The 25,742-nt window shown below is 47.9% G+C and overlaps 1 protein-coding gene across 1 annotated transcript in view; it reads left to right on the top strand.

The window, feature by feature from the left end:
- Positions 1-1,307: 1,307 nt before the first annotated feature.
- The window catches only part of rif1 (replication timing regulatory factor 1), a 100,103-nt gene continuing 75,668 nt past the window's right edge, over positions 1,308-25,742 (top strand). Inside the window, exons 1-3 of the mRNA XM_070875320.1 lie at positions 1,308-1,802; positions 24,836-24,964; positions 25,626-25,704. Of these exons, the coding sequence (XP_070731421.1) occupies positions 24,852-24,964; positions 25,626-25,704 (192 nt within the window). The 5' untranslated portion in view covers positions 1,308-1,802; positions 24,836-24,851. The remainder of the gene's footprint in view (positions 1,803-24,835; positions 24,965-25,625; positions 25,705-25,742) is intronic.

Here is a 25,742-nt window from a genome sequence, read left to right as displayed (position 1 = left end):
TCTGCGTACATACATGAAAATCCATGACTGGCCAATTACCCTTTGCAGGAACGAATTATGAAGAAACATGGGGGGGGGGAAATTTCAACTTTGTAAAACGGGCAATATCGAATTGGCTGCCCATTATGCACCCTGCCTGATTTGCCTTTCAATTGAAGTCATTGGAATAGAAAATCAGGTAAGTTGTAGAACACATTCATTAGAGTACCACACAGGAGACCATTTGAGAAGATTAAGAAGTATAAAATTATGTGAATAAATTGCATTAAAAACTGGCTAGAAGGGAAGTTGCAGAGAGTAGAGGTTAAGCGCAATTTCTCAGACTGGTCGGAAGGGAGCAGTGGCCTTCTATCAGGTTCTCTTCTCAGACCGCTTCTGTTCACTATGTACATCAATGATTTGGACAAGGGAGTAAAAAAAAATGGGGTCCAGATTTACAGACGATGCTTAACTAGAAGACATAGCAAAAGGGCTATTGATGAGATGGAGGAATGGGCAAAAAAAGTGGTAGATGGAATTCAATGTGAAAACTCAATGTTAACAAATGTGAGGTGATACATGTTCCCTCAACATTACACACTGAATATTGGGGGAAAGCCAGGTGATGTGGACGTTTTGGATCACTAATCATTAAAAACATCTCAATAAGGCCATAGAAGAGTTAATGGAATACTTGTTTTATAGCAAATGGCAGAAATAACAAAAGTTGTGATGTAATTGTGAATCTATATAAAACCTTAAGTTTATTAGACCACGGTTGAAAATATGAGCAGTTTTATGAGGAAATACCAAGAAAATGTTGATAAACAGGAGCTATCTTTGTTAGCACAGAATGGTGGTTTATCACAGGTGTGGTTAGATCTTTCACTACCAGGATAGGTGTGCCCTTTTGACTCCCGAGATACTCCACTAGCCTTGTGATCCCAAGGGGAGAATCGTCAGTCGTTGGTCATTCGACAAGTAATTAATTTTTTTTTAATCCAATTTCTTTCCAGATCAACTCTAATGCCAAAGATCACTTTGCGCCAATATATTTGATGTTCGAGCCCTTGTTAGCCAGAAGGAAGAACTAGAAACCAATACGCAGTCGAGAGAACATCTTCCCTGCCAGGAAACTCACCATACTGGTGATGGTGGTCTATGGATTCTTTAGAAAGGAAGAGGTAGAAGGACAAGATGAGACATAAACTGCGATACTTAATGTTCCTGCCTTGTCTCCTGGGAGTAAATTGTCCCTTCACCACACAAACTGCCCTGGGTGAGGAAAAGGAGAGGGTAGACCTCTGGCGGCGCATGCGCGCTGACAAACGGCCAACTTGCAGAAGGGGTTCGGCCTTCCAACTCGGGACTTTGTGATTCTCCTTCCAAATCCGACCATTAGTGAGAGGTCGCAGGTTGATGCATAGAGGGGGTCTGTGTTGTTGCTGTTGTGTGTTTAATCCCGGGGTGGGAGGAGGGAAGTCGGTTGCTGGGGTGAAAGGTCGTTACCCAGGCTGCCCGGCCCATTGGCGCGAGTATTTTCCCGCGAGCGGCGGCGGGGCGGAGAGAGCGGCGGGTGGGGGGCCTGGCGGTGCGTGAGCCAGGGTGGGCCGAGAGTCGCTGTAGGGTGAGGAGGAGCCCGGGGAGCGACCTGGCGGCAGCGGAGGACTAACTACTATCAAACGGTGGGCAAGTGGAGAGCCCGGGCAGCGGCCTGGCGGGTGAGCCGGCGGTTGGTATCGCAGAGACGGGAGACCTCTTCAGCTGGTCGTCGGCAGGAGTGGCGCTTGGCGCCGGGCTGCGTGCGGGTAGAGAAGGCCCAGGTAGGTGGGATGGCGGGCTGTTGTTGTTTGGTGAGGGGAGCGACGAGGCCCCCTCGCTCCTCGCTCCTCCCTCTACTCGCTCCCTTCTCCCCTTCCCTCGCTCACACTCCTCCAAGCTGCCTCCCCCCCCCCCCCCATCCCAATTCCCCTCCCCCCCATCCCAATTACCCTCCCCCCCATCCCAATTCCCCTCCCCCCCCCGCAATTCCCCTCCCCCCCCCCCCGCAATTCCCCTCCCCCCCCCCCCGCAATTCCCCTCCCCCCCCCCCGCAATTCCCCTCCCCCCCCCGCAATTCCTCTCCCCCCCCCCGCAATTCCTTTCCCCCCCCGCAATTCCTCTCCCCCCCACCCCCCCCCCCCCCGCCCGCAATTCCTCTCCCCCCCCCCGCAATTCCTTCCTCCCCCCCCCCCGCAAATCCTTCCTCCCCCCCCCCCCGCAATTCCTTCCTCCCCCCCCCCGCAATTCCTTCCTCCCCCCCCCCCGCAATTCCTTCCTCCCCCCCCCCGCAATTCCTTCCTCCCCCCCCCCGCAATTCCTTCCTCCCCCCCCCCGCAATTCCTTCCTCCCCCCCCCCGCAATTCCTTCCTCCCCCCCCCCCGCAATTCCTTCCTCCCCCCCCCGCAATTCCTTCCTCCCCCCCCCCCCCCGAAATTCCTTCCTTCCCCCCCCCAATTCCTTCCTTCCTCCCCCCCCCGTAATTCCTTCCTCCCCCCCCCGTAATTCCTTCCTCCCCCCCCCGTAATTCCTTCCTCCCCCCCCCCGTAATTCCTTCCTTCCCCCCCCCGCAATTCCTTCCTTCCCCCCCCCGCAATTCCTTCCCTCCCCCCCCCCCCGCAATTCCTCCCCCCCCCCCGCAATTCCTCTCCCCCCCCCCCCCCGCAATTCCTCTCCCCCCCCCTGCAATTCCTCTCCCCCCCCCCCCCCGCAATTCCTCCCCCCCCCCGCAATTCCTCCCCCCCCCCCCGCAATTCCTCCCCCCCCCCCCCGCAATTCCTCCCCCCCCCCCCCGCAATTCCTCTCCCCCCCCCCCCGCAATTCCTCTCCCCCCCCCCCGCAATTCCTCTCCCCCCCCCCCCCCCCCGCAATTCCTCTTCCCCCCCCCCCCGCAATTCCTTCCCCCCCCCCCCCCCGCAATTCCTTCCTCCCCCCCCCCCCCCCGCAATTCCTTCCTTCCTTCCCCCCCCCCCCCCCGCAATTCCTTCCCCCCCCCCCCCGCAATTCCTTCCCCCCCCCCCCCCCCCGCAATTCCTTCCTTCCCCCCCCCCGCAATTCCTTCCTTCCCCCCCCGCAATTCCTTCCTTCCCCCCCCGCAATTCCTTCCTTCCCCCCCGCAATTCCTTCCCCCCCCCCGCAATTCCTCTTCTCCCCCCCGCAATTCCTCTTCTCCCCCCCGCAATTCCTCTTCTCCCCCCCGCAATTCCTCTTCTCCCCCCCGCAATTCCTCTTCTCCCCCCCGCAATTCCTCTTCTCCCCCCCGCAATTCCTCTTCTCCCCCCCCCCCCCCCCCCCCCCGCAATTCCTCTTCTCCCCCCCCCCCGCAATTCCTCTTCTCCCCCCCCCCGCAATTCCTCTTCCCCCCCCCCCCGCAATTCCTCTTCCCCCCCCCCCGCAATTCCTCTTCCCCCCCCCCCCCCGCAATTCCTCTTCCCCCCCCCCCGCAATTCCTCTTCCCCCCCCCGCAATTCCTCTTCCCCCCCCCCCCCGCAATTCCTCTTCCCCCCCCCCCCGCAATTCCTCTTCCCCCCCCCCCCGCAATTCCTCTTCCCCCCCCCCCCCGCAATTCCTCTTCCCCCCCCCCCCCCGCAATTCCTCTTCCCCCCCCCCGCAATTCCTCTTCCCCCCCCCCCGCAATTCCTCTTCCCCCCCCCCGCAATTCCTTCCTTCGCCCCCCCCCGCAATTCCTTCCTCCCCCCCCCCCCCCCGCAATTCCTTCCTTCCCCCCCCCCGCAATTCCTTCCTTCCCCCCCCCCCCCAATTCCTTCCTCCCCCCCCCCCGTAATTCCTTCCTTCCCCACCCCCCGCAATTCCTTCCCCCCCCGCAATTCCTTCCCCCCCCCCCGCAATTCCTCCCCCCCCCCGCAATTCCTTCCCCCCCCCGCAATTCCTTCCCCCCCCCCGCAATTCCTTCCCCCCCCCGCAATTCCTTCCCCCCCCCCGCAATTCCTTCCCCCCCCGCAATTCCTTCCCCCCCCCGCAATTCCTTCCCCCCCCCGCAATTCCTTCCCCCCCCCGCAATTCCTTCCCCCCCCCGCAATTCCTTCCCCCCCCCGCAATTCCTTCCCCCCCCCCGCAATTCCTTCCCCCCCCCGCAATTCCTTCCCCCCCCCGCAATTCCTTCCCCCCCCCGCAATTCCTTCCCCCCCCCGCAATTCCTTCCCCCCCCCGCAATTCCTTCCCCCCCCCGCAATTCCTTCCCCCCCCCGCAATTCCTTCCCCCCCCCGCAATTCCTTCCCCCCCCCGCAATTCCTTCCCCCCCCCGCAATTCCTTCCCCCCCCCGCAATTCCTTCCCCCCCCCGCAATTCCTTCCCCCCCCCGCAATTCCTTCCCCCCCCCGCAATTCCTTCCCCCCCCCGCAATTCCTTCCCCCCCCCGCAATTCCTTCCCCCCCCCGCAATTCCTTCCCCCCCCCGCAATTCCTTCCCCCCCCCGCAATTCCTTCCCCCCCCCGCAATTCCTTCCCCCCCCCGCAATTCCTTCCCCCCCCCGCAATTCCTTCCCCCCCCCGCAATTCCTTCCCCCCCCCGCAATTCCTTCCCCCCCCCGCAATTCCTTCCCCCCCCCGCAATTCCTTCCCCCCCCCGCAATTCCTTCCCCCCCCCGCAATTCCTTCCCCCCCCCGCAATTCCTTCCCCCCCCCGCAATTCCTTCCCCCCCCCGCAATTCCTTCCCCCCCCCGCAATTCCTTCCCCCCCCCGCAATTCCTTCCCCCCCCCGCAATTCCTTCCCCCCCCCGCAATTCCTTCCCCCCCCCGCAATTCCTTCCCCCCCCCGCAATTCCTTCCCCCCCCCGCAATTCCTTCCCCCCCCCGCAATTCCTTCCCCCCCCCGCAATTCCTTCCCCCCCCCGCAATTCCTTCCCCCCCCCGCAATTCCTTCCCCCCCCCGCAATTCCTTCCCCCCCCGCAATTCCTTCCCCCCCCCGCAATTCCTTCCCCCCCCCGCAATTCCTTCCCCCCCCCCCAATTCCTCCCCCCCGTCCCCAATTCCTCCCCCCCGTCCCCAATTCCTCCCCCCCGTCCCCAATTCCTCCCCCCCGTCCCCAATTCCTCCCCCCCGTCCCCAATTCCTCCCCCCCGTCCCCAATTTCTCTCCCCCCCGTCCCCAATTGCTCTCCCCCCACCGTCCCCAATTGCTCTCCCCCCACCGTCCCCAATTGCTCTCCCCCCACCGTCCCCAATTGCTCTCCCCCCACCGTCCCCAATTGCTCTCCCCCCACCGTCCCCAATTGCTCTCCCCCCACCGTCCCCAATTGCTCTCCCCCCACCGTCCCCAATTGCTCTCCCCCCCACCGTCCCCAATTTCTCTCCCCCCCACCGTCCCCAATTTCTCTCCCCCCCACCGTCCCCAATTTCTCTCCCCCCCACCGTCCCCAATTTCTCTCCCCCCCACCGTCCCCAATTTCTCTCCCCCCCACCGTCCCCAATTTCTCTCCCCCCCCCACCGTCCCCAATTTCTCTCCCCCCCACCGTCCCCAATTTCTCTCCCCCCCACCGTCCCCAATTTCTCTCCCCCCCACCGTCCCCAATTTCTCTCCCCCCCACCGTCCCCAATTTCTCTCCCCCCCACCGTCCCCAATTTCTCTCCCCCCCACCGTCCCCAATTTCTCTCCCCCCCACCGTCCCCAATTTCTCTCCCCCCCACCGTCCCCAATTTCTCTCCCCCCCCACCGTCCCCAATTTCTCTCCCCCCACCGTCCCCAATTTCTCTCCCCCCACCGTCCCCAATTTCTCTCCCCCCACATGGAAATGCCTAATTTATAGTTTAAATAAATTACCATGTTTGTAAATGTGGTGGTTAATAAATTGTTGTTGTTTCTGTCTCTGTAATGACTGTTTTCAAATATTTTCAATTTGAAGAGTGTGTTTTATAAACTATTGACTTTCTGATCTATTGGCAGTTTGGAGCTCAATAACTTCCTTTCCAATCTGATAGTATTTGTAAATTTCAGTCATTTTTGTTTGTTTACTTTTGTGTGGGATTTTTCAGATAGTTTTCCTTCATTATCTTGTACTCTTATTTGAAATATTGTACCATCAGTAATTTGTCATTACTGTTTATTATCCTAAACTTAAGGTTTAATTGAGAAAGGAATCAAATGCTACATAAAAGCCACAAACCAATTTCCTGGAGATGTAAAATTAAAATAGTCACAATTTTTGAACTTTGTTTATTGTCAACTTAAAATAACTTGTGTATAAAATATAGAATTAGTTTTAAATTTGCCTCCATGAGGGGAATAGAAAGTTGGGGAGCGGGCAGGTAAGTGGAGCTGAGTCCACGGCCAGATCAGCCATGATCTTTTTGAATGGTGGAGCAGGCTCGAGGGGCTAGATAACCTACTCCTGTTCCTAATTCTTATGTTCTTTTGTCATGGCACAGTAGTGGTCATCTTTCTTTCTTTAGTAATCTAAAAGCTATAGATTGCATGGATAGGGAAATGGATTATTGTGGGAATAGTTGCAGATAAGAATGGATTATGGCAGTTAGAAAATTATGCAGGTGAGAGAAGTGAAATTGCAAGGAAACCAGTAAATCTATTCATGATAGTTGCTGTCTTAGTTATGTAAATGGTTTGTGACTGTTTTTGAGCACCCTGCCAATAGTAAATGACTGTTCAACTTGTCTGTATTTGCTTGAAGTCTCATTGGCCAATATTAATCGCATAACCATCTCTTCATGTCGCTTTCTAACGGTCTTGGATATTGAAGAGCACAGCGATTGATCTAGAGCCTCGTCAATCAAATGAAACAGTCGGTAAAGGCCGTGGTAATAATGGGAGAGCCACTTTTCAGTTTCTTTAATGGCTTTGACCATGTGTGCTGGCTGCCAAGTTCTCCTAGCACACCTTGATTGCATCTAGGCTGCAGCTTCAGAGCAGCTGAGAGATTTAAATGGGTGCACGCGCTTACTGCGTTGGGGCTGCAGATCAGCCTGTCCTGTGTGATCACCTTTTTGAGTACGCCGAGGTTGTATCCTTGGTTCCCTCGTTTTTTGCTCACTTCCATGCTGTCCTTCACAGCATTATCCACAGATATGAGGTTAGTGTTTGTATGTATAACATTCGGCTCAATTGCGGCCACATCTCTTGTCAAATTGTCTATCCCAACATTAAGCCGTGGATGAGTCAGAACTCCCTCGAATTGAACGTTGGGAACACAAACGCTGTATTCAGTTCTTATAATAGTTAAGTGTAAAACTTTGTACACTTGCCACCAACATCATATCCCTTGCCAGTTGATCATTCAGGTTGAACCAGGCTATGTGCCATGTCAGCATCCTGTTCAACTCATCACCGAGACTGCGTTTACTTCCACCTCTGAAACATCAATGCCTCCACCCTTGCCTTACTCCTATGACCCCTGACGTCTTTCTTCTTGCCATTGTTTCTTTTAGACTTGATCTTTCCAACATCCTTTTACCAACCTTGCATCCTCCTTACTTAATGGCTTCTAATTCATTCAACACTCAACTGCAGACATCCTGATCACAAAATTTCACCCTCATGTGTCTGATTTGCACTGGCTTCCTGTTCCCCAAAACATTAAATCCCCACCATCATTTTCAAACTTTTGCCATGGCCTGGCCACAACATACTTTTGCAATCACCTGCAACTTGAACCCACAATCTTTTGACTCAGGCGAATGTGCTACCAACTGAGCCACAGCTGACCCTTCACAGTTCATTGTATTCTCTTCCTCTCTGCCCCACCCAACATTAGTGACAGAACCTTCAGTTGCATCGGCCGCACTCTGGAGGTCCCTCCCTAAATCCTTCCATCTTTCCGCCTTAAAGCATCTTTTTGACCAAGCTTTCAGCCGCCTCTCCTGACTCCCACCAAGGTGCTGGGTCTGTTCCTTTTTTAGTTTTCCCTTTCCCTTTTGTGTAATGTTTTTCTATACTTGAGATGCATGTAAATTATGACTGTGGTCTCAACAACTCCATTGCCCTCATTGTTGGCCTCATGAGCTCCTTTTTATATATATTCCACAAAGTTATCCATAACTCTTCGGTCCACATCCTGCACCATGCACCACCCAAAACCTTGCTGACCATCACTGGTTCTGTCAGTCAGTGCATTGAATTCAAAATCTCCCACTGCCTCATCCCAGCGCATGCCATCTCTGCAAGCTTTCCCAGTTTTATATTCCTTTGATTCTGACTCTGCTTAGTTGAGATGATATGTCACTTCTAGATGAAAAATAGTTGAGGTAAATATATATTAAAAAAATCTAGCAAAAAAGAATAAAGGGAAGGCCTTCCTGTACTACCCCTGTCACTCCTGCATTGGTGGCAGAATCTATAGCTTGTCCCATCCTGACTCCCTGGATCTCCCTCCCTATGCCACTTCACTGTGCTACTCCTTGCCTTTAATGCACTCCTCAGAGCTGTCTTTTTGACCATGCTTCCAGTCTTCTCTCCTCATATTTCAATATGAATTTTTGTCTATGTTTTTAATGTCATGCCTTGGGGTGTTTTCTATATTTTAAAGACCCAATATCGGTGCTAGTTGTTAACTTCAATTATTACCCCGGATCCTGTTTGGAACATAGAAATTTACAACTCAGAAAGAGCCACACACCATGGCCCTTGGTCAGCAGCCCTAAAGGTTACATATAAACCTATGAACAATGAAGGAAAGGCAAAGAGCACCCAGCCCAACCAATCCACTTCACAATTGCGACACCCCTTATACTAAAAACATTCTACACTCCACCCCAGCTGGAGCCATTTGATCTCCTGGGAGAGGCAAAAACCAGATAAAAACCCAGGCCAATTTAGGGAGAAAAAAATCTGGAAAAATTCCTCTCCGACCTATCCAGGCGATCGAAACTAGTCCAGAAACATAGAAAATAGGTGCAGGAGTAGCCATTCGGCCCTTCGAGCCTGCACCACCATTCAATAAGATCATGGTTGATCATTCACCTCAGTACCCCTTTCCTGCTCTCTCTCCATGCCCCTTGATCCCTTTAGCCGTCAGGGCCATATCTAACTCTGTCTTGAATATATCTAACGAACTGGCATCAACAACTCTCTGCGGTAGAGAACTCCACAGGTTAACAACTCTGAGTGAAGAAGTTTCTCCTCATCTGGGTCCTAAATGGCTTACCCCTTATCCGAAGACTGTGACCCCTGGTTCTGGATTTCCCGAACATCGGGAACATTCTTCCTGCATCTAACCTGTCCAGTCCTGTCAGAATTTTATATGTTTCTATGAGATCCCCTCTCATTCTTCTAAACTGTAGTGAATACAGGCCCAGTTGATCCAGTCTCACCTCGTATGTCAGTCCTGCCATCCCGAGAATCAGTCTTATGAACCTTCGCTGCACTCCCTCAATAGCAAGAATGTCTTTCCTCAGATTAGGAGATCAAAACTGAACACACTATTCCAGGTGAGGCCTCACCAAGGCCCTGTACAACTGCATTAAGACCTCCCTGCTCCTATACTCAAATCTCCTAGCTATGAAGGCCAACATGCCATTTGCTGCCTTCACCGCCTGCTGTACCTGCATGCCAACTTTCAATGACTGATGTACCATGACACCCAGGTCCTGTTGCACCTCCCCTTTTTCTAATCTGCCATTCAGATAATCTGCCTTCATGTTTTTGCCACCAAAGTGGATAACCTCACATTTATCCACATTATACTGCATCTGCCATGCATTTGCCCACTCACCTAACCTGTCCAAGTCACCCTGCAACTTCTTAGCGTCCTCCTCACCGCACACCGCCACCCTGTTTAGTGTCATCTGCAAACTTGGAGATATTACACTCAATTCCTTCATCTAAATCATTGATGTATATATTGATGAGGTGGCTGATATGCAACGGTCACCACATGTTAAAATCCATGCATAGGCATCTTCCACCCTCTCAATTGGAGTTCAGGACTGGAATATCGGGTGCTCATTGAAACATCTGTGAACTCTTGTGGAAGCAAGTTGTCATCGTTCGAGGGACCGCCTATGATGATCATAATGCAGTATATTTTAACTAACTATGGTCCCAGCACTAAGCCCTGCGGCACTCCACTAGTCACTGCCTGCCATTCTGAGAAGGACCCGTTTATCACTACTGTCTGCTTCCTGTCTGCTAACCAGTTCTCTATCCACGTCAATACTTTACCCCCAATACCATGTGCTTTAATTTTGTACACCAATCTCTTGTGTGGGACCTTGTCAAAAGTCTTTTGAAAGTCCAAATACACCACATCTACTGGTTCTCCCTTGTCACTACTAGTTGCAGCCTCAAAAAATTCCAGAAGATTTGTCAAGCATGATTTCCCTTTCATAAATCCATGCTGACTTGGACCAATCCTGTCACTGCTTTCCTAATGCGCTGCTATTTCATCTTTAATAATTGATTCCAACATTTTCCCCACTACTGATGTCAGGCTAACCGGTCTATAATTCCCTGTTTTCTCTCTCCCTCCTTTTTTTAAAAAGTGGTGTTACATTAGCTACCCTCCAGTCCATAAGAACTGATCCAGAGTCGATAGACTGTTGGAAAATGATCACCAATGCATCCACTATTTCTAGGGCCACTTCCTTAAGTACTCTGGGATGCAGACACTCAGGCCCCGGGGATTTATCTGCCTTCAATCCCATCAATTTCCCTAACGCAATTTCGTGACTAAAGGATTTCCTTCAGTTCCTCCTGCTCGCTAGACCCTCGGTCCATAGTATTTCCGGAAGGTTACATGTGTCTTCCTTTGTGAAGACCGAACTGAAGTATTTGTTCAATTAGTCTGCCATTTCTTTGTTCCCCATTATAAATTCATCTGAATCCGACTGCAAGGGACCTACGTTTGACTTCACTAATCTTTTTCTCTTCACGTATCTATAGAAGCTTTTGCAGTCAATTATGTTCCCAGCAAGCTTCCTCTCATACTCTTTTCACCTCGTAATTAAACCCTTTGTCCTCTTCTGCTGCATTCTAAATTTCTCCCAATCCTCAGGTTTGTTGCTTTTTCTGGCCAATTTTTGTGCCTCTTCCTTGGATTTAACACTATCCCTAATTTCCCTTGTTAGCCACGGTTGAGCCACCTTTCCCGTTTTATTTTTACGCCAGACAGGGATGTACAATTGTTGAAGTTCATCCATGTGATCTTTCAATGTTTGACATTGCCTATCCACCGTCAACCCTTTAAGTATCATTCGCCAGTCTATTCTAGCCAATTCACGTCTCATACCATTTGAAGTTACCTTTCCTTAAGTTCAGGACCCTAGTCTCTGAATTAACTGTGTCACTCTCCATTTTAATAAAGAATTCTACCATATTATGGTCACTCTTCCCCAAGGGGCCTCGCACAACAAGATTGCTAATTAGTCCTTTCTCATTACACATCACCCAGTCTAGGATGGCCAGCCTTTTAGTTGGTTCCTCGACATACTGGTCTAGAAAACCATCCCTAATACACTCCAGGAAATCCTTCTCCACTGTATTGCTACCAGTTTGGTTAGCCCAATCTATACATTGATTAAAGTTGCCCAAGATAACTGCTGTACCTTTATTGCACGCATCCCTAATTTCTTGTTTGATGCTGTCCCCAGCCTCTCTACTACTGTTTGGTGGACTGTGCACAACTCCCACTAGCGTTTTCTGCCCTTTGGTATTCCGTAGCTCTACCCATACAGATTTCACATTATCCAAGCTAATGCCCTTCCTTACTATTGTGTTAATTTCCTCTTTAACCAGCAACGCTACCCCCCCCCTCCATTTCCTTTCTGTCTATCCTTCCTGAATGTTTAATACCCACGGATGTTGAGTTCCCAGCCTTGGTCACCCTGGAGCCATGTCTCTGTAATCCCAATTATATCATATTCGTTAATAACTGCCTGCGCAGTTAATTCATTCACCTTATTACGAATACTTGCATTGAGGCACAGAGCCTTCAGGCTTGTCTTTTTAACACACTTTGCCCCTTTCAAATTTTGCTGTAATGTGGCTCTTTTTGATTTTTGCCTTGTGTTTCTCTGCCCCCATTTTACTTCCCTCTGTCCTCCTGCATAGATTCCCATCCCCCTGCCATATTAGTTTAACCCCTCCCCAACAGCACGAGCAAACATTCCCCCCTAGAACATTGGTTCCCGTCCTGCCCAGGTGCAGACTGTCTGGTTTGTACCGGTTCCAATGTCCCAGGAATTTGACTGACTCCCTCCTGCACCACTCCTCAAGCCACGTATTCATCTGAGCTATCCTGCCACTCGTACTCTGACTAGCACATGGCACTGGTAGCAATCCTGAGATTACTACCTTTTGAGGTCCTACTTTAATTTAACTTCTAGCTCCCTAAACTCAGCTTCTAGGATCGCATCCCGTTTTTTACCTATATTGTTGGTACCTATGTGTACCACTACAGCTGGCTGTTCTCCGTCCCCCTCCAGAATGTGCTGCAGCTGCTCCGGCACATCCTTGACCCTTGCACCAGGGAGGCAACATATCATCCTGGAGTCTCGATTGCAGCCACAGAAACGCCTATCTATTCCCCTTACAATAGAATCCCCTATCACTACAGCTCTCCCACTGCCCTCCTGTGCAGCAGAGCCACCCATGGTGCCAAGAACTTGGCTGCTGCTGCCTTCCCCCGAAGAGTCATCTCCCCCAACAGGACCCAAAACGGTGTATCTGTTTTGGAGGGAGGTGACCACAGGGGACCCCTGCACTACCTTCCTTTCCATTGCTCTTCCTGATGGTCACCCATTCCCTATCTGCCTGCGTAACCTTTACCTGCGGTGTGACCAACTCACTAAACGTGCTATTAACAACATCCTCAGCATCGTGGATGCTCCAGAGTGAATCCATGCGCAGCTCCAGTGCCGCAATGCAGTCTTGTCAGCAGCTGCAGCTGGATACATTTCCTGCACATGTAGTCGTCAGGGAGGGTTCCCACATAGCACAGGAGAAGCATGACATGGGTCTGGGCTCTCCTGCCATGACTTAACCCTTAAATTAGTTAATTTGGCCAAAGGTTTCTTACTGCTATGAACAAGAAAAAAGATGAAGGAAAAGAAAACTACTCGCCACTCAACCAGCCAATCACTTCCCGCTTGGCTGTGACCCTGGCCGTATTCTATTCCCTGCAGTACTTACCATGATTTCTGCTCCGTCCAACAAAAGGTCATCCAGTCTAATCCTAATTACCAGCTCTAGATCTGTAACCCTGCAGGCTGCTGCACTTTAAGTGCCCATCCAACCATCTCTTAAAAGTGGGGAGAGTTTCTGCATCCACCACTCTTCCAGGCAGCGAGTTCCAGATCTCCACAGCCCTCTGCGTAAAGAAGACCCCCTCAAATCCTCTCTAATCCTTCCATCAACCGCCTTGTAATAGATCCCTCCATCAATGGAAATAGACCCTTACTATCCACTATGTCCAGGCCCCTTAATATTTTGTACACCTCAATGAGGTTTCCTCTCAACCTCCTCTGTTCCAATGATAACAAACCCAGCCTATCCAATCTGTCCTCATAACTAAGATTCTCCATTCCAGGCAGCATCTTAATAAATCTCCTCTGCACCCTCTCTAGTGCAATCACATCCTTCCTATAATACGGCGACCAGAACTGCATGCAATACTTTAGTTAGGCCACAGCTGGAGTATTATACAATTTAAACATAACCACGCTGCTCTTCTATTCTGAGCCTCGGCCAATAAAGGCAAACATTCAGTATGCTGCCTTAACCACCATATCCACCTGGCCTACTTTCAGGGATCTAGGGACAAGCACTCCAAGGTCCCTTTGTTCATCTGCGCTATTAAGTGGCCTACCGCTTACTGTGTATACCCTTTCCTTATTAGCCCTCCCAATGTGCATCACCTCATACTTCTCTGAATTAAATTCCATTTGCCACTGCTCTGCCCACCTGACCAGTAGATTATCCTCCTGCAGCCCATGACTTTCTTCATTATTAACCACACAGCCAATTTTAGTGTCATCTACAAACTACTTAATCATACTCCCTATATTCAGATCTAAATCGTTGATATATGCCACAAAAAGCAAGGGTCCCAGTACTGAGCCCTGCGGAACTCCACTGGAAACATCCTTCCAGTCACACAAACATCCATCAATCATCATTACCCTTTGCTTCCTACCTCCAAGCCAATTTTGGATCCAACTTCTCACTTTGCCCTGTACTCCATGGGCTTTAACCTTCATGACCAGTCTACCACGTGGGACCTTATGAAAGGCCTTGCTAAAGTCCATAATATAATATACTACATTGTATGCACTACCCTCATCGGCACTATCTTCCCTTAACAAATCTGTGTTGACTGTCCCTAATTAATTCTTGCCTTTCCAAATGTAGATTTATCCTATCTTTCAGGATTTTTTTCCAGTAATTTTCTCACCACTGAGGTTAGGCTGACAGGCCTGTAATTACTCGGCCTATCCCTTTCTCCCTTCTTCAGTAAGGGTACTACATTAGCAGTCCTCCAATCCTCCGGCGCCATGTCCAGATCCAAAGAAGACTGGAAAATGATGGTCAAGGCCTCTGCTATTTCCCCTCTTACTTAGCTCAACAGCGTGGGATGCATTTCATCCGGGTCTGGGGATTTACCCACTTTCAAAGCTGGAAACCCCTTAATACTTCCTCCCTCACTATATTTATTTCATTCAAAATATCACACACTTCCTCGATAGCAGTATCTGCATTGCCACTTTCCTTTGTGAAAACAGATGCAAAGTATTCATTAAGAACCCACCCAACATCTTCTGCCTCCACACAAAGATTACTCTCGTGGTCTCTAGGCCCTACCCTTTCTTTAGTTACCCTCTTACTCTTAATATATTTAAAGAACATCTTAGGGTTTTCCTTAATTTTACTGACCAAGAATTTCTCGTGCTCTCTCTTCGCATTCCTAATATCCTTTTTAATTTTGCCTCTTAACTTTCTATATTCCTCAAGATTCTATAGTATTTAGCCGTTGATATATGATTTAAGCGTCCCTTTTTCTCTTAATCCTCCCCTGTAAGTCCCTAGACATCCAGGGGGCTCTAGAATTATTTTTCCCAGCCTTTTTCTTTAAGGGCATATGTTTGGCTTGAGCCTTCCAGATCGCCGCCTCAAATGTCTCCCACTGATTTACCCACAAGTAGCTGTTTCCAGTCCACCATGGCCAAATCACTCCTTAACTTGGCAAAATTAGCTTTTCCCCAATTCGGAACTTTTATTCCAGGCCTATTCTTGTCCTTATCCATAACCAACTTGAATCTGACTGAATTATGGTCACTGACACCCAAGTGCTCTCCCACTAATACCCCTTCAACCTGCCCAGCTTCATTCCCCAAAACTAAATCCAAGACCGCCTCCTCTCGTGTTGGGCATGCTACATACGGACTAAAAGAGTTCTCTTGAATGCATTTCAATAATTCAGCACCCTCTATACCCTTCGCATTAAATTTGTCCCAATCAATATTTGGATAGTTAAAATCCCCTACTATTACTACCCTATGGTTTTTGGACTTCACAGCAATTTGCCAACATATTTGCTCCTCTATCTCCCTCCTGCTGTTTGGGGGTCTATAATACACGGCCAGCAGTGTGATCGCCCCTTTTGTATTTTTCAATTCGACCCATATGGCCTCATTTGATGATCCCTCTTGCATATCATCCCTCCTCACCGCTGTAATATTTTCTTTAAATCAGTACCGCAACCCCCCCACCCCCTTTTTTTTTAAACCCCCTCTTGTCTCAAAATCCTGTAGCCAGGAATATTGATCTGCCAAACCTGCCCCTCTTTCAGCCATGTTTCTGTAATGGCTATAATGTCATACTCCAAAATGTCTACCTGTGCTCTTAGCTCATCCGCCTTATTCGCTATACTCTTTGCATTAAAGTATATACCATTCAGCACAGGAAGACCTCCTTGCTTACTACTTACTAAGCCCTGTTTCCTCTGTCTTACAGATTCGCTTTCTAGATTTTTGCTATTCAATTTCAGCTTTACTTCCTTCACTTTTGAATTCGTTCTCCGGTTCCCATCCCCCTGCCAAGCTAGTTTAAACTCTCCCCAACAGCACTAGAAAAACTCCCCGCGAGGATATTGGTCCCGGTGCTGTTGAGGTGTAACCCGTCCGGTTTGTACAGGTCCCATCTCCCCCAGAAGATGGGACCTGTACAATGCCTCAAGAATTTAAAACCCTCCCTCTTACACCAACTTTCCAGCCACATGTTCATCCTCTCTATCCTTCTATTCTTATACTCATTAGCACGTGGCACCGGTAGTAACCCGGAGATTCCTACCTTTTGAGGTCCTAGCTTTTAATTTTCTTCTAGCTTCCTGAATTCTTCCTGTAGGACCTCATTCCTTATTTACCTATGTCATTGGTCTCGATATGGACCACGACCTCTAGCTGTTTACCCTCTCTTTCCCCCCCCCCCCCCCAGAATGCCCTGAGCACGCTCTATGACATCCTTGATCCTGGCACCAGGGAGGCACAAAACCATTCGGGAGGCACATCTGCAGCCGCAGAAACGCCTATCTGTTCCCCCTAACTATCGAATCCCCTATCACTAGGGCTCTTTTGTTCTTCGTCCCACCCCCTTGTGCAGCTGAGCCACCCATGGAGCCTTGGAATTGGCTCTGGCTGCACTCCCCAGAGGCACCATCGTTCTTACCGATACTTAGAAGTGAATATTGGTTTGAAAGCGAGATGGACTCACGGGGGGACTCCTGCACTACCTGCCTAGCACACTTACTACGTCTGGTGGTCACCCACTTCCCCTCTAGCTGCGGGGTGACCACCTCCTGAAACGTGCTATTCACGTAGTTCTCAGCCTCGCGGATGCAACTTATTGATTCCACCTACTGCTCCAGCTCTGAAACGCGGAGCTCGAGCAGTTGAAGCTGGAGACACTCCTGCACACATGGTTGTCTAGGCTGCGCGAAGCATCTAGGACTTCCCACATGCTGCAGGATGTGCACTCTACGGGACTGAGCTACACTGCCATCCCTCTAGTTAGCCTTATCTAATTTAAAATCAACTTAAAAAGAAATAGAGAAAAGAGAGCTACTTACCAACTCACCTCATCGACCTCTGGCCCCCCGCCCCTGGCCTCCGAACCCCCGACCTACTGAGAAAAGAGAGCTCCTCACCGGCCTCCGAACTCCCGACTCGACGAACTCGATCCCCCACCGGCTCGCCGACCTCGTGGGACCTCCCGACTCTCCTGCTCTCACCTCATCCTTTCCATTCCCTTGTACTTTTTGCCACCTTTTCCCTATCATTTCTCTCTTGTGCGTTTTCCCCACCTGATCACTCTCGCAAGGGTGGCGGCATCATATTGCTGCATGCGTGGGCTACATCAGCCAAAGAAACACGAGCCGTAATGAGAAATTGGATGACATACAGCGGAGAGGGGAAACAAGAAAAGACTTGCAAATGGTGTCAAGTAAAGTGGTGTATGACAAGAAAATTGCCTGAGCTTTGCTGTACAGAGAGAGAGCTGGAGAAGGATATGGGGGTGACATGAGAAAGAAGCAGAGCCAGTTACTGAAAGAGACACCATTGTTTTTGAGAGGACTCCTGCTGTGCAATACTTGCTCGACCAATAATCCAGTTCAATATAAAAGCTCTTGCACGCTGCCATTCATTTTAAACTGTAGTGTCGGTGTGAAGTGGTTTCACTTTGTGGTCATAGTGTTCATGCTGTCTAAATCCAGTGTCCGGGGAAAGTTGACACTTGCACAAAGCAGAGTGAGACTTTCTGGAGAATTGTTGCTCCGCTTTCCTTCGGAGTTATTTTGGCCCGTTCGGCACGGTTCACATTCCAAATTTAGTGTCACTGCGAAGTTTTACTGGCTTTGCACGAGTGCCTGAATTATGCAATGTTTTTGCAGCATAAATGGTATTGCTGAAATTCCAGCCCCCCCGGACCACCCCCCTTGTGGAAATTGATCAGTATCAACAGTCCTTTAGAGAGGTAAATAAGGGAGAGCAGTGCATGGGAGTTGAGACTCCATTTATTTGCTGCTTGTCACTGCTCTCGTCTAAATGAAACTGTAGACAAATGTCCAGCAGTGCAAGTGTAGGTTTTCTCGAGCTGGGTTTGGGCCTGGAGAGCATTTTGAGCTGGATAACTGGTATTTTCTATCTCACATGGCAGTCTTGAGAGAATTTTGAGGTGAAGGAATGAGCGTATGACACTGAAGTTAGACTAGCCAGGCGAATAATCTGACCATTTGACTGTTAACTGCTGTGCAGTGAGCTCAGTGCATGTATGTAACCACAGAGTGCGCTCTTGTCAGGAGAGCAGGAGTTCCAGTCGAGCAGTGTAAACACTACTGAGATCAGCATCAAAGAAGCAACATCTAACTTTTTTATCTGGTCACCTTTCATTTCTATTTTATGCTGATTGTCCATGAGACATGCTGGAGCAAAACACTGCAATATATATTTTTAAATGAGTCAATATCTCCTGTACATGACCTATTGGGTATTAATCCAATTTCTTGGTTCAGAAGCTGTCCAAACACTAAGCTCACATGTCATGTTTTATGACCTTTTGAGCCTGTTAATTAGATCAGTGCCCTGTAATTCACTCTCAGGTGTCCATTGCCTAGTTTTTCTTGGAATGAAGAGAGTTTGTTTGCTGTCCTGAAGTACAAGGATTGATATTTTGTCTCTGAATATTTGGAGGTTCAGATTATGCTGTATCCTTTTTACTCCTTATCTGCATGTTATATAGGAAGTGTAACTTTATAGGGCAATGCTGAATTACATAGAATTTTATAGCACAGAAACAGGCTATTCGGTCTCACCGATCTATGGCTGTGTTTATGCTCCACACCAGCCTCCTCCAATTTTATTTCATCTTGTCCTATTAACACATCCTTCTATTCCTTTCTCCCTCATGTATTTGTCTAGTTTCCCCTTAAATGTATCTATGCAATTTGTTTCAACCACTTGATATGGTAACAAGTTCCACATTCTCACCATTCTTGAGTAAAGAAGTTTCTCAATTTCTTACTGCATTTATTAGTGACTATCTTGTATTTATGGCCCTTAGTTTAGGTTTCCCCCAAAAGTAGAAACATCTTGAGCAGTTGTTAGGATACTTGAGTAAATTGTTAAATTAGAATATGCACACTACTTTAACAATAGTTAGTGATGATAGAAGTTTGGTTTACATTTGTTGTTTACATTATCTAATTCTTATCCGGGTCAATCTCTTTGGTTTAGATGGGGAGGGGGAAATCACTGATATACATGCCTTGGAGCAGGTGCGATGCACTTTCACTAGATTAATTCCTGTAATGAGAGTGTTGCCCTCTGAGAGGATAACAAGTAGAATGGGCCTATATTCTCTGGAGTTTAGAAGAATGAAAGGTGATCTAATTGAAATATATAAAATTCTTAGAGGGCTTGATAGGGTAGATGTCGAGAGGCTGGGGTTCTAGATCTAGGGATTATTGTCTCAGGGTAAGGGGTCAGCCATTTAGAACTGAGATAAGAAATTTATTACTCAGAGGGTTGTGAATCTTTTGTATTCTCTATCCCAGAAGGCTGTGGATGCTCTGTCATTGAATACATTCTAGACTGTGCAATAGATTTTTGGATGCCCAAGGGAATCAAGGGATATGGGGATTTGTGGGAAAATGGAGTTGAAGTGAAAGATCAGCCATGATATTGAATGGCCTACTCTAGCTCTTATTTCTTGTGCAGTTATGTAAGTTACACAGTGCAACAAATTTATTTTATTTGCATCCCAAGATGATTTCTCTTTGTGGAACTTGTATTACACATACAGGACTAGGATGATGATGCCCAGAGTGACTAGGTAGGAGGCGCCCGTTCTTTCCCGCGGGGGGGGGGGGGAAGGGGAGAAGAGGAGGCGCCCGTTTTTCCCGCGGGGGGGGAGGAGGTGCCCATTCTTCCCGCGGAGAGGGGGGGGGGGGGAAGGAGACAATGAGAAGGCTGCAAGTGCTGATGTGCTGATGGCAATGTGCTTTTATTAAAAAAAATTTCAAAAATTAAACAGCTACAAAGAACTACAAAAATGGCCGAGTGCCAATGTGTTTTTCACACTGCGCGAATGCTCCAACGCACACGCGCAGCGTTGCCGGCAGGAAAAAAACTAATTTAAATAGTACCCGCCCCCTCCCACTTACAAAATCGGCGCGAGTGTAGGCTCCGCCCTGGACAACATGAACCACTTTCCATACCTCGGGAGCCTATTATCAGCAAGGGCAGGCATCGGCGACAAGGTTCAACATCGCCTCCAGTGCGCCAGCACAGCCTTCGGCTGCCTGGGGAAAAGAGTATTCGAAGATTAGGCACTCAAATCTGGCACCAAGCTCATGGTCTACAGGGCTGCAGTGATACCCGCCCTCCTGTATGGCTCAGAGACGTGGACCATATACACTAGACACCACAAATCGCTGGAGAAATACCACCAGCGATGTCTCCAAGATCCTGCAAATCTCTTGGGAGGATAGACGCACAATGTTAGTGTCCTCGATCAGGCCAATATCCCCAGCATACTTGACTAGCTCTGTTGGGCGGGCCACATTGTTCTCATGCCTGACACAAGACAAGCGCTCTACTCGAAACTCCTCCACGGCAAGCGAGCCCCAAGTGGGCAAAGGAAAGGTTTCAAGGACACCCATAAAACATCCTTTTAATAAAGTGCAACATCCCCACTGACACCTGGGAGTCCCTGGCCAAAAACTGCCCTAAGTGGAGGAAGAGCATCTGGGAGGGTGCTGAGCACCTCGAGTCTCGTCGCCAAGAGCATGCAGAAACCAAGCGCAGACAGTGGAAGGAGCGTGCAACAAATCAGATTCCCCACACACCCTTTCCTTCAATTACTGCCTGTCCCACCTGCGACAGAGACTGTAATTCCCGTATTGGACTGTTCAGTCACCTGAGAACTCGTCTTTTGGAGTGGAAGCAAGTCTTGATTTCGAGGGACTGGCTACGATGATGATGAGTGGAGCAGTCCAAAACAAATCCCACTGACATAATCTTCCCCAAAACCATGTACTTTCCTCTGCTTTACGGTTTCCCTCCTCTTCCTTAATGGATCCAATGGTATTCCATATGAAGTGACCATTTTTTAATCTCTAGTTACATCCAGAAAATTAAATCTTCCCTTGTAAAAGGTGCAATGGTCTGTGCCTCAACTATTCCGTCTACTAACTACTCGCTGGAAATACATTTTTACTACCCCCCCCAACCCCGGGTGATCTTTTAAAATTGTTAACCCATTGTTCTTGACTCCTGAACCAAAGGAAGTCATATTTTACTATTCACTCTATTAAAGCTCTTTCTTTATAACTAATACATTTCTCTTCTCTGTTCTAGTTGAAATAGTCGTAAGCATCTCCTCATAACTAGTTATCTCTGGTATCATATTGGTGAGTCTTCCATTAATGACCATTCTATTATGGTGCATCCAGAACTTACAGTATTCCCAACCGTGGCTTCATCATAGTCTTGTGTGTGTGTATATATATATATATCATAACTTCTTGTACTGTACCCCATTATAAAACCAAAATACTACCAGCCTTTTTGTGTGCTCACTTTCAAGGAATTATGTACTTACATATGGCTTGGGTTCCTACTAACCGAACCTTTCAGATCCAACATTCAAAATGAGATGGGGAATCTGAGCTTGTTTATTTAACAGGAGGCAAAACTAAGTGTGTTATTGAGGTGACTTTTAGCTCCAAGTTCCTCACATTTGGACGGACTGCAAAAGCTTCTATAGATATGTAAAGTGACAAAGGTTCGTAAAGACAAACGTAGGTCTCCTGCAGTCAGAATCAGGGGAAGTCATAACGGGGAACAAAGAAATGGCAGACCAATTGAACAAGACTTTGGTTCGGTATTCACTAAGGAGGACAGAAACAACCATCCGGATATAAAAGGGGTCAGAGGGTCTAGTAAGAAGGAGGAACTGAGGGGAATCCTTATTAGTCGGGAAATTGTGTTGGGGAAATTGATGGGATTGAAGGCTGATAAATCCCCAGGGCCTGATGGTCTGCATCCCAGAGTACTTAAGGAGGTGGTCTTGGAAATAGCGGATGCATTGACAGTGATTTTCCAACATTCCATAGACTCTGGATCAGTTCCTATGGAATGGAGGGTTGCTAATGTAACCCCGCTTTTTAAAAAAAGGAGGGAGAGAGAAAACGGGGAATTATAGACCGGTCAGCCTGACATCGGTAGTGGGTAAAATGATGGAATCATTTATTAAGGATGTCATAGCAGCGCATTTGGAAAGAGGTGACATGATAGGTCCAAGTCAGCATGGATTTGTGAAAGGGAAATCATGCTTGATAAATCTTCTGGAATTTTCTGAGGATGTTTCCAGTAGAGTGGACAAGGGAAAACCAGTTGATGTGGTGTATTTGGACTTTTAGAAGGCTTTCGACAAGGTCCCACACAAGAGATTAATGTGCAAAGTTAAAGCACATGGGATTGGGGGTACTGTGCTGACGTGGATTGAGAACTGGTTGTCAGACAGGAAGCAAAGAGTAGGAGTAAATGGGTACTTTTCAGAATGGCAGGCAGTGACTGGTTGGGTACCGCAAGGTTCTGTGCTGGGACCCCAGCAGTTTACATTGTACGTTAATGATTTAGACGAGGGGATTAAATGTAGCATCTCCAAATTTGCGGATGACACTAAGTTGGGTGGCAGTGTGAGCTGCGTGGAGGATGCTATGAGGCTGCAGAGTGACTTAGATAGGTTAGGTGAGTGGGCAAATGCATGGCAGATGAAATATAATGTGGATAAATGTGAGGTTATCCACTTTGGTGGTTACAAACAGAGAGACAGACTATTATCTGAATGGTGACAGATTAGGAAAAGGGGAGGTGCAACGAGACCTGGGTGTCATGGTACATCAGTCATTGAAGGTTGGCATGCAGGTACAGCAGGCGGTTAAGAAAGCAAATGGCATGTTGGCCTTCATAGCGAGGGGATTTGAGTACAGGGGCAGGGAGGTGTTACTACAGTTTTATAGGGCCTTGGTGAGGCCACATCTGGAGTATTGTGTACAGTTATGGTCTCCTAACTTGAGGAAGGACATTCTTGCTATTGAGAGAGTGCAACGAAGGTTCACAAGACTGATTCCCGGGCTGGCGGGACTGACATATCAAGAAAGACTGGATCAACTGGGCTTGTATTCACTGGAGTTCAGAAGAATGAGAGGGGATCTCATAGAAACTTTTAAAATTCTGATGGGTTTCGACAGTTTAGATGCAGGAAGAATGTTCCCAATGTTGAAGTCCAGAACCAGGGGTCACAAGTCTAAGGATAAGGGGTAAGCCATTTAGGACCCAGATGAGGAGAAACTTCTTCACCCAGAGAATGTTGAAACTGTGGAATTCTCCACCACAAAGTTGTTGAGGCCAATTCACTAAATATATTCAAAAATGAGTTAGATGTAGTCCTTACTACTAGGGGGATCAAGGGGTATGGCGAGAAAGCAGGAATGGCGTACTGAAGTTCCATGTTCAGCCATGAACTCATTGAATGGCGGTGCAGGCTCGCAGGGCCGAATGGCCTACTCCATCTATTTTCTATGTTTCTATATCTATGCTATGTCCAAATGATTGAACGTATGTTTCCTCACGTATGGGGAGAAATTACAACGTGCTGCGGTGCTGAGGAACCTGGGTCTCCTTGTGCATGAAACATGAAACTCTTAATCCCAAAAAGTTAGTTTGCAGGTGCAGGAAGGCGAATGGAATGTTGGCCTTCATTGCGAGAGGGATGGAGTACAAAAGCAGGGAGGTCCTGCTGCAACTGTATAGGGTATTGGTGAGGCTGCACCTGGAGTACTGCGTGCAGTTTTGGTCACTTCACTTAAGGAAGGATATACTAGCTTTGGCGGGGGTACTGAGACGATTCACTTGGCTGATTCCGGAGATGAAGGGCTTACCTTATGATGATAGATTGAGTAGACTGGGTCTTTACTCGTTGGAGTTCAGAAGGATGAGGGGTGATCTTTTAGAAACATTTAAAATAATGAAAGGGATAGACAAGATCGAGGCAGAGAGGTTGTTTCCACTGGTCGGGGAGACTAGAACTAGGGAGCACAGCCTCAAAATACGGGGGAGCCAATTTAAAACCGAGTTGAGAAGGAATTTCTTCTCCCAGAGGGTTGTGAATCTGTGGAATTCTCTGCCCAAGGAAGCAGTTGAGGCTAGCTCATTGAATGTATTCAAATCACAGATAGATTTTTAACCAATAAGGGAATTAAGGGTTATGGGGAGCAGGCGGGCAAGTGGAGCTGAGTCCACGGCCAGATCAGCCATGATCTTGTTGAATGGCGGAGCAGGTTCAAGTGGCTAGATGGCCTACTCCTGTTCCTAATTCTTATGTTCTTATGTATGTTATGTTCTCACAATGTGAAGTATTCTGTTAAGTTCACGTTTGTGTGGATGAACAGTGAGTTTTTAATTTTAGGACAGACTACAAATTGTTAATAGCTTATTTTGTTTAATGACTAATTATATATAAAGTGTATTATGTTTACACCTAACAATGTGAAGTTATCAGGATTTATTGGCAATTTTTTCAGTTTAGGACTATTGTTGGTTAGGTTGAAAAAGACAGTGGGAATGTTGCATTCAAATTCTATACTGATAAAATAGAATAAAAACACAAAATGCTAGACGCATTAGCAGGTCAGTAAGCACTTTATTTGTTCATGGAATGTGGGCGTCGCTGGCAAGGCCAGCATTTATTGCCCATTTCTCTAATTGCTCTTGAGAAGGTGGTGATGAGCCGCCACCTTGAACTGCTTGAAAGCGGAAGACCAATAAATGAATGCCTTGTTTTTTTATCCCAGAATTCCAAGCACGAGAATGATGGCTTCTGCTTACCCAGCAGTTTCTGCTTTGTTGCCACTGTTGGAAACCTTGGAAGACACGTCTGTTTCATCCACAGAGCAAGTGGATGCCTACCTTACCATTTCCAGGTCGGTATAATGTGAGCCATTTCAGTATGAATTAGTTGCCTCACTCCTACGTTTGTTAGTACATTACCTCTGAATATTTTGCCTGATGTGACTGTCGTCAATCTGTTTATAAAGATTATAAGATTTAATGGCACTCAAAGTTGAGAGTGCCACATTAATTGTTTCATTACAAAAATAGTTGCATTTTAATTTGTTGCCTAGTCAACGGCCAGGTCTATTGTGGGTGTACTTCGTCAACATTGTTTCTGCACAGACAATAGAATTGGATGAAATGTATTTGAAGAAATAAAATTTCACCCATCCCCAAAACAATTAGTTGTGCATCTCCTGAATGACATTTGTTGCCTTATTTTGAAAGAGGAACATATTTTTGTCTCTGGGGCCGGAGTTTGAATCGAGCCCAATTGATCACATTCTCTGAGTTCAGGATCCTTAAAGCAAATGAGTTTGGGGCTGGGTGAATATTACCCTAAGCTGGCAAAAAAATGATCTTTATTAGTAGTCTCATTTTTCAGCCGCAAAGATGGTGCGAGATATGCAAATACTACATGGGTGCCGTTATAATGACTTGCATATATAAACATTTCCACATCCAGATCGTGACCATCCCAGCTATCGTTTATTAAATAAGTAAACTCGTTGTATTTGTTCTATATTTTAGCCGCTTAAGTGGAGAAGATGGAAAAGAATTTGCTGGTGCAGTTGGCAAACGGTTTACTCGCCTCATTGAAGTATTTAAAGTAAGTTATCTTTCTTATCTATATTCTGAGGTGAAATG

Source organism: Pristiophorus japonicus, chromosome 3, assembly GCF_044704955.1.
Source record: "Pristiophorus japonicus isolate sPriJap1 chromosome 3, sPriJap1.hap1, whole genome shotgun sequence".
Classification (NCBI taxonomy): Eukaryota; Metazoa; Chordata; class Chondrichthyes; family Pristiophoridae; genus Pristiophorus; species Pristiophorus japonicus.
This window is presented reverse-complemented; position numbering and strand designations above follow the sequence as displayed.